The following is a 23,325-nucleotide window of genomic DNA, read 5'->3' on the forward strand; positions in this document are numbered from 1 at the left end:
AACTTCTTAATCCACACATCCATGCTGCCCATCTAATCAAATTAAAATGGTTTTAAGCCTTTTAAACTTGCCCAACAGAATTACAGACAGAAAACTATACAAATGCAAATCTAAAGAGAGAAGGATCAAAAAACATTTTCCATTTCTCAGCAGAGATGGTATTTGTTACTTGAGAACCATTACATTATTGAATATAGCATGAGATAGATCATGTACTGTTCTGACAGTTTTAAATTTACACTGGTCTTTTTCCATATTACTAATGCATAGAGACTCTACTTTTCAAGCTATGAATGTCAGCTTTGAAGCTACAAATCACCAGGATTACCAGTTTCATGATGGGAAATTCTAGAATATGGCATTTATGTTCTTCAGTTTCTCTTTGAATTTGTTCTCAAAACAGACATAAACCGATTAGGAAAGAGGTGTTGGCATTCAGTATTTCCTTGTGCATGATAAGCTTCAGTATTTTAAACATCTCATATGTGCATATAGACATAGTTGACTCATTTGAACAGGCATGTGATGAGAAAGTTTTCACTTCCTTGTTTGTTCAAGATAATAGCAATATTTTTAATCTTGTTGCTCAAATTATCACATGCAAGGAACACAAAGTTCACAGAAGTAATGGTTTTCACTCAAAGCGAAGTCATTATACAGGATGTCCCAAAAGTCACTGATGGTTTTCAATTTTTAATAACTTCCTTAAATTTGCAAATAAATGCATGAAATTTTGATACAATAATGGAAATTAATATGCAAATTTTGCAACATCACTACATCACATATGAAAAATGACATCGCTTAAATGGCAGCCATTTTCAGCATCGCATGCCCGTATTCTTTCCTAAACTTGCACCTTAACACCCTTAAGAGTTTCAGACCTCACATCCCTGATTTCTCTATTAATGTTCTCCTTCAGTTGCACCAGGGTCTCTGGGCTTTTGATGTAAACCCTCTCTTTCAGGTATTCCCACATGAAAAAATCCTAGTCAAGTCTGGGTAAAGTGAAGGCCAGTTGACATTGCTGCAGCAGATTATTCTTTCTCCAAAGCACTGCCTTAACAACTGCATTCTCTTCTGGTATGAGCAGTTGTCCTATCTTGCTGGAACCATGTGAGAGGTCTTCTTTGAATGGCCTTCACATTACCTAGACTCGACTAGCCTGGATTTTTTCATGTGGGGATACCTGAAAGAGAGTTTACGTCAACAAACCGGAGACCCTGGTGCAATTGAAGGAGAACATCAATAGAGAAATCCAAAAGTGGTGCCTGAAACTCTTGGTGGGTGTTATGGTGTAAGTTTTAGAAAGAGCACAAGTGTGTGAAGCCAAAAATGGCTGCCATTTAAGCGATGTAGTGGTATGGCAAAATTTGACTTATGCATATTAATTTCCATTATGTCTTTTATATTGTATCAAAACATTTCATGCATTTATTTGTAAAGTTACAGAAATTATTATAAACTGAAATCCATCAGTGAATATTGGGGCATCTTGTATCTGCACAGAAAGCAAGTCACAACATCCATATACAAAAGAATCATGACATTCACACAGAAAAGACAAATAAATTAAGTGTAGTCTTAGTTTGGATACACTGAATTTGACTCCCCCCCCCCCACTTGTCTAATAGCTAGGTTGTAATGATAACTACATTAGGTAAACTTCATAAAAGGTTACAACTCCTTGTTATTTGCCAGTCTAAAGCTGTCCACTCCAATACTCTTATCCTATTTCACAGTGACTGGTAAAAAGTTTATTGCAGCAACATAGTAACATCTGGCCTATAATACATTGGAATTTCAAATCAGTTGACCTTATATAGTAGCTACAAAAATGTTCACATTTTACTAAAACAAGCAAAGAGCAGTACACTGCTTCTTCCAGAGACTAATTAATTCTACCCTATTAACTTAATACTCCAAGTATTATATTTATAGCGATGAGCTGAACAATAAAACGAAATGCAGCTACTATTGTGTAATACAAGTAACTGTAGTTGCTTCAGTTTATATTTTTGTATTCCCAGCCATTTCAGTAAATGCAGTGAGATACCAGCTCAAAAAGGTCTTGAGTTCAAAATCTTTTATGGATATTTTCATTGTGTATTGAAATCCATATGCTTAAATTCTACATATCTCATATGATTTAATTTATGATTTCAGGTTCGAAACTAGAACCAAACACTTACCCTTAAAAATCCTCTTAAGGAAAAAGAGGAAGGGATCAAGAGACATTTGCAATAATTTTCCACAATTTAAAAAAAATTAAACTGAAAATGCTTTTCCAGGTCAGTATCTTATAGAGCAGATGGGAATTTTAGTTCTCAAACTTTGCCAGGTACCATGATGTAATAAACGGACTGCTAATTTTACTCTGTAAGTTACACAGAATTCCTCAGAGGAAAGAAACATTGAAAGCTCACCATACAGATCCAAGATAATTTTATTCATGAAAAGGAGTAATTAAATAATAACCTAATGTTTTCAAGACAGATGCTGGGGGGAATCTATTCGAAAGATCCATGTAACACTGCATTTCATAACTAGCATTTCAAGTGAAATACATTGTTTAAATTGCTTTTGAAAATAACAAGAATTTGGAGGTATTTATTAAAATAACTTAATTTATTAGTATATTAAGCTGGTGTTTGCAAAATGTAACTTCACTATATAAGTCTCTTACATAAAATGATGATTGAGAAGGTTTTAATTTAAGCCAGATTATTCCCTCAAATGTAACATACCTCTGCCTTCAGTCATGTTTGTCTGTTTGTGAACAAGATATCTCAAGAACCGCTAGATGGATTTGGATGAAACGTTCAGAGATGTTTAGCTTCATGACTGGCATGGACTGATTAGATTTTGGGATCGATCTGGTACTGAACAAGGATTCTGGATTATTTTGCTTGTTTTTTTTTTAACTTAATTTTTGAAAGTGGTCAGGTTCATTTTCAGTATTCTCGTTTGTGAGAGCAGTCGAGTTTATTTCAGATATTCTCATTTTAAAAATCATCTCTGGCTAATCAGAGAGGACGCTGGTGTTGCCTTGGCAGAGGTTTGCGCTCTCTGAGTGCTCTTGTTTACATGGTTTTGAATTAATCATAACTTATCTCACAGCCCCCAGACTTCAATGATTTATGTATTTAAAATGACATTGTAGGGTAGGGGTGAGAGGCTGAATCTGGCTGGTTTGAACATAAAACAGGTAGAATATATGGGTCAGATATGGCCTGTTTAAGATAGTTTTGTATCTTAGAACCAGGAGAGTTATCAAGAGAGATGGCATCAAAAGGTCATTGAATACTCTTTGTTAGGAACCAAAAATTGCCAATAATAGCTAACTTTCATTTTTCTTTTGTAACTTATTCTTCAAGACTACATCACTTCTGAGTTTAATGAACCCATACTGGCATCTGTGCTCATGGAACGTAAAAAACACCATTCAAACATGGCTGATGCCAGTGCCACCTGACTGGCTCCCATGCCGGTGGCACATAAAAAGCATCCACTACACTCTCGGAGTGGTTGATATTAGGAAGGGCATCTAAGATGTAGAAACCTTGCCAAATCAGATTGGAGCCTGGTGCAGCCTTCTGGCTTGCCAGTCCTCAGTCAAACTGTCCATCTACACATTTCAACCTTATCAAGTGTGTTATTAGTGCATGTGTACATATTTCCAGATTGGATTTGAACAACTGTTTCTAAACTGAATGCAGGAGCGTTCTTATCCACTAAGTCATTGACACATGTGCACCCTCTATCATAGGTGAGGTGTCAGCTGGACGGTTACACACAATCACATAGGTTTGTCTCGTGATAAGCTGCACATAACATGAACCTGAGTAGCGATGGAATGTTAATCATCAGCTTCCAAAAAATACTAATAAACACAACAATATACATAAAGTACTCTTCCTATTGTTCGAGTGCTTTTATATAACACGCGGACCCACACATGCACTATTGTTTAAAAGCAAACCTACAGGTACATATATGCATGATTCATCCATTCATTTATTTAACTATCCTTTAAAACTGAAAATAAACAATCCGCTTTACTAAATATACAATTTAGCCATACTGTGAAGACTAAAAAAAGTAAAAAATTGTTACAACATAAGTTATATCTCTGGTTAGTTTCAGGCTTTGTTAAATCTTTACCCCATCATCTGTCGCTTTTAGCAACTTATATTCAATACAACTTTGCTTATTTCTCAGTGAGGCCGTCAACAAACAAACAAAAATGTATACCTTACATTTCAAATTATCCAAGAAAATGTTATACATGTACAAAAACACATTAGCCTAACTCTAAATTTATAATTACGGCGAGGCAGCTGGTAAATTGTATGATAAAATTGTTTTCTTTTGACAAGAGTAAAAGATTTCGAATATCCCAGAGTTTAAGCTCCGTAACAAAACTTTCAGGATGGAAAATAAAGTTGGTCGATTCCTTTCACATGAAAAACAAACATACCTTGTTTTAAAAAAAGTTACGAAGAAACGATGTACCGGAGGAATGCATGCACAAAAGAATTGATCGAATTAGCTTGCATTTTGAGAACGTTTTGTTTTGGAGCGTAACATTCCGGAATACAAGAAAAAATTACTAGTATGGTTTGATTCCACATTTAGAAGTACGGTGAGAAGCTTGCTTCCCAACCACATGGTTCCGGATTTAGTCCCACTGCGTGACACCTTGAGGCTACTATAGCCTCGAGCCGACCAAAGCCTTGTAAGTGGATTTGGTAGACGGAAACTGAAAGAAATCCGTCGTATATATGTATACATGTGTGTATGTCTTTGTTCTCCACTACCACCGCTTGACAACTGGTGTTGGTGTGTTTACCTCCGCATGACTTAGCGATTCGACAAAAAAGGATCGGTAGACTAAGTACCAGGCCTAAGTCCTGGGGTCGATTTTGTTCAACTAAAACAATTCAAGGCGATGGTGCAACATAGCCGCAGTCAAATGACTGAAACAAGATAAACGGTTTAATAGGCCTCAAAATATCAAGTATATTTGCAAAGCCTGTTTCATCATAGCTAAAAACATGCTGCAATAACAAGAAAATAAGAGAAAGAAAAAGCTGGTGATGGGATAAGAGAAAATAGAAAGGGTGAGGAGAAAGTGGATGTGATAAGACATTTAGAAGTTAAATACACCGCAAGGAAGAAAAAACGAGGGAGGGAGGAAGTATACAAAAAAAGAGGAAGATTACACAAATCGTTTAGAGAGGAGAAAGAAAGATTGTGAAAGAAGAAAGACAAAGAAAAAAGAATAGTGAAATGATTTTTCCCACCCTACAGAAAGCTGAATGAAATTTAACAATTCAAGCTACTCCTCAAAAGTTGAATTTTTTTTTTTAACCCATAAAAGCTAGAAAGTTACTACTATTGCTACTACTAATATTTAACACAGCTACTATTATGGTTGTTGTTAACTGCTTACATAAAATAATAAAACACATCCTACGTAAAAGAGTGAAGGTGGGGAGAGATAGACAGAAGGAAAAAAAAAAATTATAAGAGATCGAAACACTGAGGTGGGAAGAGTGCGAGCATGTTAGTGTGTTTTACGTACGAAAATTCCAGTTGCTAATGAATTTAAGCTTTCTCCTTAAGACTTTTGAAAGTATATCCCTGGTACATTTTTTCTAAGGCACTAAATCAACTGCCTGTAAAAGGTTATAAGGAGCGAAGATAGATCAGACAGATCTACCCGAAAAATTAAGACAAAAAAACACAAGAGGAAGTTTCGGAAGAAGTTCCATACCTCGTGGTAAAAAGGAAAACTAATGATTTTTGTCATTTTTTTTTTATTATTCCTGTGTTTCATACAACGGAATTTACAAACCTGACCCCCCACCTCCACTATTATATTTTTCATTTTTGTCCCATCCCCTATTCCTTCTGTAACCGGTGGAATGGAATTCTGCTTCAAGCACCTCTCATAACTATTTTTAGAAAATTTTTGCGAATTTGTATTCCTTTCCCAGGAGGCCTGGGATTCCTAATCAAAATACGCCAAACATAGAGCAGTCACCAACAGTGTTCCAGCATGTTCTTGGTTGTAGTGACTAAACTGAACTAAAACAACTGGCTGTGTGAATGGAAGTCTGTGTCTGTGAATGAGTACACATGTATTATCACTAGGGGCAACAGTTGGTTGAAAGGCTGTCAGTTTGTGTTCGGAAGTCGGCTCAGAGATTTCAACTCAATCCGGCTAACCTACCCACTCGTAAATACAAATTGCTGATGTAGCATTAATAGTATCGTAAACATTTACTTATTTCCTATCCGAACGAGTGAAGAATTTATATGATCGCTCAAGCGAATAACAATAACCAAATCACCTTAAAATCACTTCGTACCATTTTCATCTCTATAAAAGCTGAGAGATCATCCGAAAGTAAGTTTGCTCGATAATAGTTAACCTGGAACTATACATCATTTTCTTCCTTCACTCAGAGACGAAAAAAGACAAGAGCTGAAATATTAAATTCTATACCCCTCAGCAAAACAACTGTTTCTTTAGTTTTCGAGTGTAACCAGTGATTGAAGTCTCTTGGGAACTGCTAATTAGAATTGCAATAGAAGATACAAAAGGTAAGATGTGCTACAAAATCAATGGAAATAATATACTAACCTTTTAAGTATAGCATAAAATCCTTGTTGCTATGGCTGTAACTTATCATTAAATCACGGCTGACTGGACGTATTGTAATTGGAGGGTGTTGAGATTTTTCTTTTCTGTACACAGGAGGACAACGGGATATTTTATGTCCCATCTAAATAAAAAGATTTTTTAAAGAGAAAAAAAAAATTGTGATTATCAAGTAAAAAAAAAAAAAAGACTTGACAGAAAAAGAAAATTTCCTGAATGACTGGAAGAACGGGAAATAAGGTTAGACATACAGGAAGAGAAAAAGAAAAGAGGAAAGAGGAAAGAAAAATATAGGAAGAGAAGAAAAGTTACACAAAAGAAGATAAGTTTTCTGTTTTCAAAATTTGGGATTCTCACTGAGAATAAGACTAATTACAAACATCGAAAGATTAAACACAAGTTTATAATGTAGAAAAAGTGATTATTATAATGTTATTGAAACTTAAAAAGTACTTTTAAAACTAAAATCAAGCTTTCCTTTTAATCGATGTTGACTATCTTTCATTTTTTCGGGGCTGATAAAATAAATCAACAATTAGGGGTAAAATGACTAGAAGGAAATCATAAGTAAAAAAAAAAAATTCATACTTTTTGTGCGTGTATACTCAGTAGATGACAAGCAGAATAACTGGGAAAATACAATCGGGTTTTAAATAGAGAGAAAGTTTAAATAGAGAGAAAGTTTTGTGCCACCTACGCACAAAATTAAAATATGTGGCCAATGGTAAGTGGCCGGAAGCAGTAAGATAAACAAAAGGAAAGAACAACAAAAATGATAATGAACTAAGGTCGTCTATTGGACTAGAAAGTTGCGAGTTTTTCTACCTTACTATTTAAGTTTTATTGTCACGCCTTTATTGACAGCGATCCATTTTTACACTCGTCCATACGTCCAGCCACCTACGCATTCAGAAGAGCCCCCCACTACAGAGGAAACCCACATTAAATGAACAACATCCAAGTACATTGTTCAGCAAATATGCGGTATTTGTGGGGGAATAATAATTCTTTCTGTTGCAGGCACAAGTTCTGAAATTATGGGGTAGGAGGTTAGTCGGTTTGATCAACTCCAGTGCTTGACTGTTACTTGTTTTATCGAACGCAAAATGATGAACGGCAAAGTGGACCTCGGCAGAATTTGAACTCAGAATGTAAAGACGGACAAAATGCCACTAAGCATTTTAACCGGCATGCTACTGGCAGAAACGTTAGCAGGCCGGGCGAAATGCGTAGCCGTATTTCGTCTGCCGTTACGTTGTGAGTTTCAAATTCCGCCGAGGTCGACTTTGCCTTTCATCCTTTCGGGGTCGATAAATTAAGTACCAGTTACGCACTGGGTCGATATAATCGACTTAATACTTCGTCCTTATTTGTCCCCTCTATGTTTAGCCCCTTGTGGGTAATAAAGAAATATATAATTTAGGCACAAAGCCCACGATTTTTAGAGAATGAGGTGGGAGGGGGGGTCGATGTCATTAGGCCCAGTACTCGACTGGTACTGTACATTATCGAATCCTGGAAAGATTAAAAGGCAACACTGACACCGGCGTGATTTGAACTCAGAACGCACAGCCGAGCACGAGATTTTCCCCGACGGACGTACAATTCTGCCAATCCATTACCTCTAAGTAATCCTTCCTATAACAGGCACACGGAGGGGAATCGTCGACTACATCGACCCCAATGCACAACCAGTGGCGAAGCTAATTTAAGGGTACCGTTTAAAAAATGAATAATCAATAAGTTAAAAATTGTTTGGTATGTGTCACGACACCTGTTCTCTTTATGTGCTCGCTCTCCATAACTTTAGAACCTGGTTAAGCCTTCATCGCCATCTTTTATCTCTTACTTAGTTTCATTCATCAGTCTGCGGCCACGCTAGGGCACCACCTTGAAGAATTTTAGTACTTTTTAAGCCTTATTCTATCGTCTCTTACACCGAACCGCTAAGTTACGGGGACGTAAACACACACACAATATATATATATATATATATATATATATATATATATATACACTAGCGTAGCTAGAGTGTGTGTCACCCGGGGCGGACTGCCCTCACCCCCAGCTGCACAAGGGTGTGTGTGCATGTGTATATATATATATATTCTTTTATTTGTTTGTCATTTGACTGCGGCCGTGCTGGAGCACCATCTTTAGTCGAACAAATCGACCCCAGGACTTATTCTTTGTAAGCCTTAGTACTTATTCTATCGGTCTTTTTTGCTGAACCGCTAAGTTGCGGGGACGTAAACACACCAGCATCAGTTGTCAAGCGACGGGGGAACAAACACAAGCAAACAAACATATATATATATATATATATACGACGGGCTTCTTTCAGTTTCCGCCTACCAAATCTACTCACAAGGTTTTGGCCGGCCGAGGCTATAAGAAGATGCCCAAGGTGCCACGCAGTAGAACCGAACCCGGAACCATATAGTTGGGAAGCAAGCTACTTACCACACAGTCAGTTAAGCTAGTATTATATATATATATATATATATATATTTCATCTACCAGATCAGTTCACAAGGCTTTGGTCGGCCCGATGACATAGTAGAAGAAACTTGCCCAAGGTGCCACGCAGTGGGTCAGAACCCGGAAACATGTGACTGAGAAGCAAACTTCTTACCACACAGCCACGCTATATACCTATAAATAATTATAAGCGCCAGAAGGCGACGAGTCGGCAGTACGCCGGGCAAAATGCTTAGCAGCATTTCGTCCGTTTGCACGTTTTGAGTTCAAATTCCCCCGAGGTCGATAAAATAAGTACTAGTTGAACATTGAGGTCAATGTAATCGACTTATCCCCTCGCTCGCCCACCCCAAATTGCTGGTTTTGTGCCAAAATTTGAAACAACTTCGGGAAAGAGTCTTCTAAGCATTGAGTCGACCAAAACCTTAAGTCGAAATTTTTCAGAAAGCCTTTAGAAGGACCGTTTCTGTTTTCGACTCGTAGGGCGATCCTTCGGTATAAGAACACACGTGGCTTTGTTTACATTTCTGAAGATAACAGAAACCCTTTTCTCCCACCCCTAACCGTAACCCTCGCCCCCATATATATATATATATATATATATATATATATATATATATATATTATATATATATATATATATATAAAACACTTTCTTGAAATGTATACGGTACTTCCGGTACTTATACCGAAGTTACGCCGATGAGGCCTTTTCTGTTGCCACTCTCAGAGATCTTGAAAAGGTGTGGGTACTACCCAAACAGATAAAGACTTCTTTTTTTATGGCTTAAGGAAAAGCCGGACAAGAATGTCAGTTATGTCGAATATATCATTAATCAAAAGCAGAAAACCCGAGAGCGGAAGAAAAAAAAAGAATATCGCATACCTAGAAGATAAGTGGACACATTCCTGAAATTTTTACAGCAATGTTATCGAAGTCGATTTCTCATTTTCATTCAAACAATAGTTTGTTGAATATGAGCGGACTTCGGCGAGAGTTTAAAAAGAAGCACGAGAGTTTCAATCTGCGGAGTCGTGCTGTCGCTGTCTTACGAGCACATTTCTCAAAATGTATTTGCTTAAAAGCGCGCGCGCACACACATAATAGTAATATAGTGAGCTGCAAAACTTAACTTTAGTTGACAGAAATTATCAACTGAGCGTCGGCAAAACTCACCTTTAAAGCGTTTAAAATATACATTCTGTCAACTTAGTTTATTGGGGGTTATCTCCAGTTGTTTGTTTTCAACTTGAAGTATCTTTAAAAGCTTCAATTTACTCATTGTTGAAACACTTTATGCTATATATATATGGGACCCAAGTACTTGTATTTAGTGTAAAGTATGTGTCTCTGTGAGAGTGATTGTTCATATATAAGTGAAAATGGGCGAACGGAAACTGTGCAGAATTTCAAACGTTGCACTCTGTGACACGCTTGTTCTACCTGAGGATTCCGTTAAAGACACACCTGTCTGCGGAACATATAGTCACAGTCGTTCACATAGGAAGTAATTCAGTTAATCGGATACCTAAATATTCATTGTCAAAACCGTCGGAAATACATTCACTTCATATGTTTATTGTGCGTGTAAGGCGGCGGAGCTGGCAGAATCGTTAGCACGCCGAGCGAAATGCGGTATTTCGTCTGCCGTTACGTTCTGAGTTCAAATTCCGCCGGGGTCAACTTTACCTTTCATCCTTTCGGGGTCGATAAATTAAGTACCAGTTACGCACTAGGGGCGATGTAATCGACTTAACCCGTTTGTCTGTCCTTGTTTGTCCTCTCTGTGTTTAGCCCCTTGTGGGTAGTAAAGAAATAGATATTTATTGTGCGTGTATTTGTGTATAGTATTTCCTTAACAGTTACTAACCAAACAATAACAGACAAATTAGCAAGGCATACCTATACATGTGTACCTGCAACATTCGTCATAAAAATCGATATACTGGGTCATCCCATAAATAATGCGTTTTTTTTTTTTTAATTGCATGAACTAAAAGTCAGGGGTGGGGATAAACTACCCGCATCAACTTGCTATAGAAGCAGGCAGTTACTTTGTCCTTATTCTTGGTGCAAATTTTGAAGAGTGCAGTTCGATTTTAACAGTTATTTTTTCAAAGCTATAATGGAAGTGACAAAGAGCATATTCGGCGTTTTGTTTTATGAGTTCAATAAAGGCAACAGCACAACGGGAAGTGCGAGGAATATTAACGCTGTGTATGGGGATCGGACAATAAGCGTAAACCAGTGTCAAAGGTGGTTCCAGAAATTCCGAGCCGGAAACAACAGCCTAGAAAACGAGCCACGTCCTGAAAGATCTGTAGAGCTCGGCGAGCTCCTGCAAACCCTGCTGGAACAAAATCCCATCGAAACTGTTGATGAACTAGCAGAGAAGCTTGTATTTGGTCATTCAACTATTCATCGACACCTGCGTGCCATTCGAAAAATCAGCAAATTGGATCAATGGATTCCTTAAACTTGCCGAATCTATTCGCACGGAGAGAGTGAATGTGTGCTCTTCTTTGCTCTCTTACGTCTCGCGAATGAACCTTTTTTTGAACCGAATAGTGACTGGTGATGAGAAATGGGTCTCTATAAAATGTCAAGTGCCGAAGACAATGGGTAGGGAAAGGAGAAACACCGGCACCCTAGGCTAAAGAAGGCCTTCACCCACGTAAGGTGTTGTTATCTGTTTGGTAGAATATGAAAGGTTTAATCCACTTTGAAATTTTAAACCCAAACCAAACGATAACACGGGAGATCTACTGCGAGTAGCTTGAGCGGCTTAAGTCTGCGCTAGAAGAAAAACAACCAACTTTACTTTCAAGACGAAAGGTGTTCTATCAGGACAACGCACGGCCACATACAGCGAGGATGACATTCCAAAGGCTGGAGCAGTTTGATGGAAAACGATGCCCCACCCACCATAATCGCCGGACATTGACCCATCTGATTACTATTTATTCCGCAATCTTCAAAATCATTTGGGCGGAAAAAATATGAATTTTGTAAACGAGGTCAGAATAGTTCTAGAGGAGTGTTTTTCGTTACGGACAAGCGAATTTTGGAAGAGGGGCCTTGCAAGTCTACCAGATAGATGAAAGGGCATTGAAGAAAATGGAAGGAGAGTATATTTTAGATTAAAAAAAAAAAGAACTTTGTTTATTTTAATTTTGAAAAATAAAAGAAGTATATGGGATGACCCAATATTGTAATGGAATTTTCTACAATATACTTTTCAGATGGTGTAGATTGGAATTGGTCCGGAAAACTTTTTTCCGAGGGTGGAGAGAGCAGTTTCGGTAAATTCACACGAGTCAGCTTTGTTTTCTCATAACTTTCAGAAAAAGGGTTTTTTAGTGAAATTTTCTACAAATATTTTTCAGCTGGTGTACATTACGATTATATTTAATATATACTTTATATATGTGTGTGTGTGTGTGTCTTCGTGGCCTCGCATACATGCATCCATATTGATACACATCACATATTTACATCGATGGTACCCAACCCTTTTATTTAAATAAGTTTTCCAACGGACCCCTTTTAATATGCTTATCCGTATATGAAATTTTGAATTTAGTTCACGGACCCCAGTACTACCTTCGCGGGCCACCAGAGGTCTGCAGACCCCAGGTTGGGAACCATTGATCTACATAATGAAATTTAAAATTTTGAAAAAAATTGTGATGTGTTAGTTGAAGGGTGAACCAAACATCTGTACTACTTACTGTAGTGTATGCCTGTAAGACATGAGCAGTTTATGAACACCACGTCAAAAACCGAAACTGCTTTCACATGAACTGTTGGAGAAAGCTGCTGAAAAGCACCTGGCATAACAAGGTCGCTTGCGCGAATGCCCGACACGTCTCCCCAAGAGGCTGTTTAATAGTGAACTGGCAGGAACCAAGCGCACGCAAGGTGGACAGAAAAAGCATGTCAAGGACACACTCAAAACCTCACTAAAATGCTTTGAGATTAACCCCGGCACCTGGGAATTATAAACCCAAGACCACCCTGCCCAGTGAAGCCGCATCAGCAGAGGTGCCGCCTCCTACGAACAGAACAGGACTGGAGGGACACAAAGAAAACGCAAACTGCGCAAGTCCAGAGACACTGTTTATCTTCTTCCTGTAGACCACCTGTGTCAATTAGGACTTCAAGAATACAATGTTGAGTGAACGCCAGAAAGAAAAAGATGAAGACAGATATGCGGAGAGAAAGAGAGAGGGGAAGGAGAGCAATGAGCAAATATGAAAAAGTCAAATGAAAAAAAATGAGCCAGTCTTATATGTAATTTTAAAACTATACAGTTAATGTGTGTAAATTTATCTCCGATTGTTTACAAAGCGTTAACAACTATTCAAACTCAAGAACTAGCATATCTGAAACCTACTGGAGGCTTTCAAATTAAAAGGAATGCATATATACTGTGCAGTAATGAATCGCAGAGTATTTGCACACCTATACATGGAATGTTAGTAACTATAGACGAATTTGAAAAATGTCTGCCACATACATACAAATATATAATGCATGAGGAAATTTGGGTTTGAGAAGATAAAACGAAATGTGTTTAAAACTATTGTATTGCCTAAATGTCTCTTAACTTTGTTGCAACTATTTAGCATTGAAAATAAATAGTAAAATAAAAAGAACTAAATGTAAATGAGGATTTGTATAATAAAAATTACTATACTCCATGATTTAATTGTTTGCATTCCATACTCCCTTGTTATTTGTAGAATATGTAGACCAGCCCCAGTTTCAAATTCTAAATCGAGATGTCAAAGAAATTTATGAATTTAAATCAATTTTTGAAGAATTGGTGTTACAACATGATTGCCGAAGAATTCTGCATCTTTTATACATTTTGCACTGTAGTACATGATATTTACGTAGTTAATATTACATGATACCAAGCTGGCGAGTTGGCAGCATTATTGGCACCCGGGCAAATTGCCTAACGATTTTTGGTTCGTTTTCACGAATGCTGCTGAGGTCGACTTTGCATTTTTGCATTTCTTCCTTTCAACGTTGATAAAATAAGTACCAGTTGAGCAACGACATCGATTTAACCCCTCCCTCGAAAATTGCTGGTTTTGTGCCAACATTTGAAACTAATATTACGTGATTGTAACTTAACTTTTGAAATTAAATTTACCACATTAAAACGTCAAGGATGGAATGTCTGATCATAGGCTCGCTCAGCTGAGGCTGAGCTGGGGCTAAACAACAATAACAGCTATAGATTTTGGAGAGGCATGGGGTAAGACGTGAAGTCGTTGTATTAGACACTCAGTACTAAACAAGACAGGTTATCGACCCAAGAGGATTTGGAGTCGAAAAGCAACGAGACGAAACTAAATACTGCTTGTCTATCTCTCTCATTAACGAAAGGTATTATATTGAGATTTACAAGTGGTTAGTTATGTTATGTTAGTTCAACTTGGTGGGGTTATTTTGGGGGTTTTTTTTCTTCTTTTTACTTGTACTCGACAACCATTTCTTGACTGACTTTCTGTCTATTTTTGTTAGAAAACAACGCCTCCGCTTCCACCAAATAAAAACCATACGTTGCTGAAAATACCAACGTAATGCAAAATCAAGTTTACTATTGATTTTCCTGTTATAAATTGAGGTGCAGTACGATGGATTTTTTCCGGAGGGAAAAATAAAGAAAAAACTCTGACGAACAGCAACACGACCGCTTGTATGCATGAAAATAACTTCTAAATGCACACTGTACAACCACAAAAGATACTGACTACAGCGTGAGTACTATAGCGAAGCTAGAGTGTGTTGCCCGGGGCACGAAATTTTTTTTCTTCCACGGAGTTCTGGACCCCAGTTATAAACTCATTTGCATACAGCCAATCAGAGCTCAACTATCAAACTAGTGTCTATCTAGTCACGAAAATACTCTGGTTGAGTTCAGTGGAAAATGTGCGTTATAGCAAACGGTTTAATAGGGGTGACAAATGTGAAATTTAGTATATAAAGTGAATGGAAAGCTGCTCACCTATGATGCCATAAGTGTTGCCAATTTGTGTAATTTACTAGAAAATGTAAATGAGTGTAGTTTCCTAACTTTTTGACTGATTTTGTACATTCCTAATTTAAAATGTTGGTGTTGATCTGGAAACATCGTAATCAATATGACGTTGTGTCATTTTGCGTCCTCTTTGTATGTATCAATGGGTAGATGCAGTATCACTAATCTCAGTCTGAGCATAGGTACCTAATGTTAGCTCCATATAGAGATGGTGCTCAACTGATCTATGAGGATGGTGTGGGAGATGTGGTGCTTATGTGAGACCTGCTATGCTGTACTCACAGTGTGACATACACCATTCTATGCCCGACTGGCTGTACACAGTATGTGGATTTTCAAGGTGAGCTCCGATTGGTTGTATGCAAATGAGTTCGTTACTGGAATCCAGAACCCTCGCGAGAAAAAAGTTTCGCGTCCCGGACCCCAGTAATGAACTCATTTGCATACAGCCAACCAGAACAGAGCAACTTTTATCCTTTCTAGTCAGCACCGTACATTCCTTATTCTTTCCCTCTACTGGCAGACGGCAACCTTTTTGTCACTATTGAAAAAAATTTCACTATCACTGCAAGTACTACTGTGTCTCTAACTACCTGTCAGGCAAACGAATAAATATATGTAAATAATATTTCTTCTTTCTTGGCATTGATCCTTCGATTGTTCACTGGTTACTCAGACGTTGGCACAATAATACATTTGCCCAAACTGAATTACTGGAATTATTTCATTTTTCTCAGAAAAGTGTTTTTAAAAAGTTATAAAGATTTAAAGCTTGATCATTTTCCAGACAGGAAACAGGATTTTGAAGCTGTCATTTTGTGCGAGACAAAATAGCACATGTCAATATTTGTGAATAACACGTGTTATGGCTCCAGTAATTTTCTTTCATGTAAATAAATGTTTATGTTAATTTAAAAGAGAAAAACGTGAATGTGTCTGTGGCTTACGATTGACTAAAATTACCAAAATGTTCAAACTTTAATTACTAATAGCTCTTTATTTATTGATTTATAGCGAAAATTACATTCACTTCATTAATTAGCCTATAAAAGCGTATCATTACACTGAATGTGACATCAATTTGAACAGAAAATTGACACTGGCAACCAAACAGAAAAGATTTTTAAAAATAGTCACGAAAATGGGAGTACTAAAAAATTTTGCTGAGTACTATTATATTATTAGTAGTAAATTATAGATCTATTTATTATAACTAGCTGGACATGTGAAAAATTCACAGAAAATATTTAAAAAATGTAAGCATTTTTAGGATGTTGACAACAAAATGCAGTCACGCACAAAATCACAGCTTCTAAATCCTGTTTCCTGACTGGGTGAAAAAGATCAAACTATAAAGCTCTATAACTTTTTAAAGACATTTTTCTGGAAAAAATGAAGTAACTCCAACAATTCAGTTTGGGCAAGTGTATTATTGTGCCACCGTGGGAGTAACCAGTGAACATCGAAGGATCAACGCCAAGAAGGAAGAAATATTATTTACATAACTTTATTTGTTTGCCTGACAGGTAGAGAGACAGTAGCAAGACGGAGAAGTTGTTGTCTGCCAGTAGAGAGGGAAAGAATAAGGAATGCATGGTGCTGACTGGAAAGGAAGAAAGGATAAAAGGTGGCTCTGCTCTGATTGGCTGTATGCAAATGAGTTCATTACTGGGGTCCGGAACACTCGTGGAAAAAAATTTTGTGCTCAGTCCGGCCCTTCCGTTTGCTGCCCCCTGACCCCTCAGAAAGATCACTTCGCAATCACATTGTTCGGTGTGTGGAAACTACATTTATTTTTCAGGCCAAGATTGGCTGACCAGGTGGGAAAACTTTCTTTGTCCTGTCAAAAGTGATGGATGAATTTCCACTTGACCTCCGACCTGGCTGTGTCACAGAAAGTTCAGATGGACAGCCAGTGACCTAAATAGGTAGGTACAAGCCACTTTTATAATGGTATATCCATCCTTCTAGCTAGAATGGGCCATTATAAATATGAGTTCCATAGGAGACACGGATAGTCAGCACTGATTTAGATGGTGAGCACTGTGAGCAGAGCAACATGCAAGAGTTAGCAGTTGCACATCACAGAACAGACAAGATAGTCTTGTCTTGTCTTGAGACAGCATTCACCCGGGGTGTGTTGAGCTGGCTTCATTCATCCTCAATGCTGCATCTCTCACAAATTCTGACCAGACCTGGCGATTTGAGGCTAACGACCGCGTGATCTCCAACCACTCCTTATTCCAGTGGTGAACACCGTAGATAGGGTTCCAGATCAGCCTTGACTGTCATCAGCCAGGTTTTTCGCTGTCCACCACATTGCTTTCGCCAACCCTGAAGATAGAGAAACAACACAACAGAGGCTAATGATGAATGCACACAGAGACACAAAATATGTCTTTGTACTATCTCGTCCCATCAACATTCTCTTTCCTCCATTTTTACTTTGCCAACTCAAAGTAGTTGGCTACATTATGTAGCAGCATATTTGTTTCAAATATCCAACAAAAGTGAATATACAGTGACCAAATAAATAATGTAAACTACATTCCTATTCTTACTTCATTGTTTTCCATCGATGCCGGTCCAACACACCTAGCATTGTCTGCTACACCTGACAACTTCAATTTCATTCATTGTTCGACCGTGGTCGAGACAATGGAATTTACTATGTTACGCCAGATTTCACGGCCCATCATAGCATTATGGAGGTCCTGTTGCTGGATGCCTGTGTCCCTGGAGATTACATCAGGGTAGGAGAGTGTGCACCCACTGGTATTGCGAGCAGATGGGTTCCAAATGAGTAGAAATTAACTGACAACTTACATTGATCCCTCAACGTCATATACCGCTACAGGTGTTCAATATCTCTACAGAATACTGAAGGCAAATGCCTTTGAATAAATCTAAGCAGGCGAAAGTGCATGGAAACTTGCCAGATAGACTATAGTTGTTTCTAGTTAGTAGATTTGTTCCATCACCTGATTTAACACAATCATTTGGCCCTTGAGTGTAAGCATTCTGATCAAGACTAGTTTCAGGATAACTTGATAATTTGAAATGTTGCTTTTGGCTGCAGTAACTCACTGTCATGGCTTTCTATCTTCTACCTAACTAAGCAGAAGAAGGAAACTTCTCAAGAGTAAGATATTGCAAAAAAAAAAAAAAAAAAGAATACATGAGAAATGTATCAGTATTTTATAAATAGATAATGAGTGTAATACAACCTCATATATGAAAACTGAAGCAAACATTTGTTGGAATAACCAAGATGGTATAAACGAAAGTAAAATGATAGAGGCAAGGAAACTACTTGATGGTCCAAGCTGGCAATTAGTAAGTACAAAATGTGCACAATATGGTATATGTTAAGCTGAATATTAAATGCAGAAAACATAAAAAAAATCTTATCAGAAATACTAATGCTGTGAAGAGAAGAAAACATGCACTCAACATTATATGTTGCTTTGAAGAGGAGGAGCAATCTGATTTTGGTGTAGGGTTCTTCCTTGAAGATAATACAAACACTGATTGAATGCCACCACTTCTTTTATCAAGGAATAAACAATAACAAATCTAAGCATCTGTTGTAGTTAACATACAAAGAAATAAACTTAATCAGATAACATATGTCATACTGTACTGATAAAACCTGTGTTAGTTTATTTGTCAAATTCTGAAGTTTAAAAGATAAAAGCATTTGTTAAAGGAAATATATTGCAAACTACTTTAACATATTGTGTTATGAAAATCCAACAAATAGTTCTCTTTGCAATTAACTGGTTTCTGGTACAGTTCCACTGGGTTCCTGTTTTGTCTCAAGTCAGCCCTGATAACAAAACACCTATGAGCAAGACATTCCAGCCAGAATTATTACATCATATTTTCAAACTGTGTATTAAGGATTACATTATTCAAGGTGTCCTTTTCCTTAACCAACAAGCTTAGATATGATGAAGACTTGCCTACAATTTGTAGCAGGAAAAGCAACCATGTAGAGCAGGCACATGCTATCTAGGCAGTTGGTGATGTTTATGTTGTAAAACATGTAAAAAAAAAATAAAATAAGCGAAACACAGGCGTGCAACTGAGCTGGACATAAAATTACTTTTGCCTTTATAGCATGTAAAGAAAACATAAGCATGTACACAGCACATGTACTACAGCAGTACTATACATAGTTTTAATACTGAAATTGAAAGGTGAGGCAAATTATGTTTCCCTAATCCACAAAAACGTTTGCATAGTAATCAGAGCAACCTTCATAATTTTATTGAATTAGGCGCATATTTTGCCATAAAAGGAAAATGTTACTATCAATCTATTTCATTCAGGGTAAGCACTGCCTACCTTGCCTACTCAGGCAGCACATCCCTGATGTAGAAGCACTTTGTTGGCTAGTAATGCACTAAGGTAGGGTTAGATAGAAATGTAATAATTACACTGTTGTAGCAACATAGCAGTAGTAGAAAAGACAAAGGATAGACACAGCTTATTTGAGATAAGTGGTTGAATAATACACAATATCATTTTATATGAAAAGAGATGTAACAAACATGTATGGTGCATTTCTATAACTTTTAAAATAACTAAACTACTTATTCTGTCAATAATTATATTTAGAAACAACTATATCATACAAAAATGCTGAGATATTAAAAATCTTGCCTATCTCTCAATATCAATGATAGCAGCACTTGTAATAAACAACAGTTGTTTCAATTATTTATATCAGTGTTCCTATAAATTATGCATTCTTCAGTCACTTGCCCATTAGTAAGTTAGGGTTATGGCTAGAACACTTGATCATGGATCTGCTTAACCCTTTCGTTACTGTATTTCTTTTGAGATGTTCTGTGTTTCTTTCAATTACTTTAAACATAACAAAGAATTTAGTAAATAACTTAGTTATCATCAAAGCTAATGTTAGGAACATAAATTGTGACTAAGGTTTGGTGGAAGATTTTAATTCAGAACTTTTGGAAACAAGACATTTGTACTACAGACCCAGAGCCAGTTTCAGCCTGGTTGGTAACGAAAGGGTTAACCTAAGTAACATTTAATTTTCCTAAACACTCACCATCCAATCTTATTACTTGTATTTTATTCCTCTTCTTTGTATCTAACTTAAGTCACAGCTGGCTTTATGCTAAGTGTTGAGAGGCTAAAAAGTACAGATGGGACAAGACAACTGTACCTGTCCCTCTGTCCTACTTCAGCCTCTCAATACCAGGCATAAACCCCTTACTACAAATCCACCCAGTTAAAAGGGTTTTTTTTTCTTCGTTTTATGAGCTACTTTGCAATTTTACTAGTGTCAGTGTCATGAAAAAAAATGCACCCGATACATTCTGTAAAGTAGTTGGCATTAGGAAGAGCATCCAGCCTTAGAAACTATGCCAAAGTAGACATTGGAGCTTGGCACAGTCTTCTGGCTTGTTGGATCCTGTCAAACAATCCAACTCATGCTAGCATGGAAGATATATGTTAAAATATGATGATGTGTTTCAGTTACTGGACTGCAGCTATGCTGGGCCGCTATCTTCAGGAGTGTTAATCATATGAACTGAAATATATATTTCAGTCTAGTATTTATTTCATCAATCTCTAAAATTGAATCATTATGTTCTTGACATAACTTGGCTCACAGGTTTACACTTTTAAACATAAATACACACACACACATAAACACACATGTATATGCATTTCGGAATACAAAGAGAAGTATTCAATATACATAGAATATATTTATTTACAGCTGTGACTTCACTTCATCATACTCTGAGTGTCTATCTATGCATTTACTACAGATGACAAAAGGGAGTGGACCATCAGTTTCAAGTATATATTAGTATAAAGCTTAGTCCTGAGTAACACTGGACAAAGTTTAAAAACAATATATTGGTTTTTGTTTCCATCAGGCTATATATATCAACTAAAATTAATAAATATGACAATTATTTTTTTGATGTGTTTATTCAATATTCTCCTCATGTACTAGAAACAGGGTGTGGTTTAGTATAATAAAGAATGGAGCTATTTTTATAAGTGGCTTTCATCTAAAATCCACAGAGAAATACAAAATTAGCCTATCTTTTAACTTTTATTTGTTCCAGTCATTGGACTGTGGCCATGCTGGGATACTGCCTCAAGGGCTTCAGTCAAACAAATCAACCCCAGTACTTACCTAATTAGTTTCTTTTGCCTAACAGCTAAGTTACAGAGATATAAACAAACCAACACCAGTTAGGAGTGGGGACACACACACCACATATGACTGGCTTTCATACAGTTTCCATCAACCAAATTCACTCATGATGTATTGCTCAGCCCAGGGGTGTAGTAGAAGACACTTGCTAAGGTTCCATGGCTATATTGATACAGAATTTGTTTATAATTTAGGCAGAAGGTCAACAATTTTCATGGCAGGGAGTTAGTTGATTACTTCAAGTTCAGTACTTGACCAGTGCTTTTATTTTACTGACCCATGGGTGATAAAAGGCAAAGTTGATTTCAGCAGGACTTGAATTCAGAATGTAAAGAGTTATAACAAACACCGCAAAGCATCTTTTTTCCAAAGTTCTAATGACTGCCAATACCCCACCCTCATATCATTTATCCTTTGCTTATTTCACTCATTGGACTGCGGTCATGCTAGGGCACTGCCTTGAAGGGTTGAACCAAACAAACTTCCCCCAGTACTTATTTATTTCAAGTCCGATACTTATTTCTATTGGTCTCTGCCTCTTCTGCTAAACCCATAAATTACAGAGATATAAACAAAATAGCACTACTTGTCAAGCAGTGGAGCAGGGACAGACAACACACACACAGTTTCCATGCATCAAATTCACTAACAAGGTACAGGTTGTCCCAAGGTTATTGTAGAAGACACTTGTCCAAGGTGGTACACAGTGGGACTGAACCCGAAACCACATGGTCACAGAGCAAACTTCTAAACAGCATAGCCATACCTCACCTATATATTAAATATAAGTCAAATATATAAATATAATGCTTATAAAACAGCTATTTTTAACCATAGATTTCATGCTCCATTGAAGTAGACTGGAAAATATTTCTCCATAAATCTTTATGAAAACCATTCACAAAAATAGTTTTCTTCCTTCCCATGTTATAGCAAATCATATGAGTAAAAACTGATTAACTCTTTTGTTACCAACCCAGCTGAAACCATCTCTGGCTCTGAGTACAAATGTCTTGTTTTCATAAGTTTTGAATTAAAAACATTCCACCAAACCTTAGTCTTAATTTATGTTCCTAACACTAGCTTAATGGTAACTAAGTTATTTTACTAAATTCTTTATTATATTTAAAGTAATTGAAAGAAACACAGAGCATCTCAAAATAAATACAGTAATGAAAGGGGTAAATACAACAAAATATAATTGTTAGTTATTAGCAATTTAGGAAACAAAAACTATTTAGATTTTTTTTTCTCATATCATCCAATGTTATCCAGACCAAACAATAAGTTAATAAGAGATGTCTACGTTATTACTCAACATTCTAAAAATAGCAGCGAAATTTCATCATACTACCTTAAAAAAAGGGACACATCAAATGTGGTACAAAAGCTGATACTACAGGATAATGCACCCTTAAAAAATTTCGTGTTCCCCCAAATTTACCTGATTCACCCTTTCCCCTTTATGGCTTTTTTTTTTACTATGTTCACTTCTCTGTCATTTTATATTTTATCCAGTGTGTTATGCATGCACTTTTAGATTTCATTGCTGTCTTTCTTTGTCTTACTGCTGGCTTCTATCCCTTCTTTTACTTTCTTCCAGCAAGTCGTAGTGCATCTGAACGCTAAGTTCAGTTCTGCTCAAATTATAGCTGGCCTAGAGCAAAACAACAACAACAATTTACTAATAAGGAAATTGTATGAAATTAACTCCTTTCCCCACAAAGGCCACAAGGGATAAAAAAAAAATGTAACCAATCATGTAATGTTTCTTTTAACAGAAGAAAAAACAAATACATAATTACTAATGATACAGTTACCAACATTACATTTGCTAATGTCAACTTTATTAACAGGCGCAGAAATGCTTAATTACAATTTCTGGGTGTTTTCTAAAGACTAAATGTTAC

At 36.9% G+C, this 23,325-nt stretch overlaps 1 protein-coding gene across 2 annotated transcripts in view; it reads right to left on the reverse strand.

Annotated features, from left to right (window-relative positions):
- The window catches only part of LOC115211707, a 62,034-nt gene that overhangs the window by 16,638 nt on the left and 22,071 nt on the right, over positions 1–23,325 (reverse strand). For both annotated transcript variants that reach the window (XM_029780363.2, XM_029780371.2), the window contains one exon: positions 6,653–6,794. In XM_029780363.2, coding sequence (XP_029636223.1) covers positions 6,653–6,794 — 142 coding nt within the window. The remainder of the gene's footprint in view (positions 1–6,652; positions 6,795–23,325) is intronic.

This window comes from Octopus sinensis, linkage group LG1, assembly GCF_006345805.1.
Source record: "Octopus sinensis linkage group LG1, ASM634580v1, whole genome shotgun sequence".
In the NCBI taxonomy this organism is placed as follows: domain Eukaryota; kingdom Metazoa; phylum Mollusca; class Cephalopoda; order Octopoda; family Octopodidae; genus Octopus; species Octopus sinensis.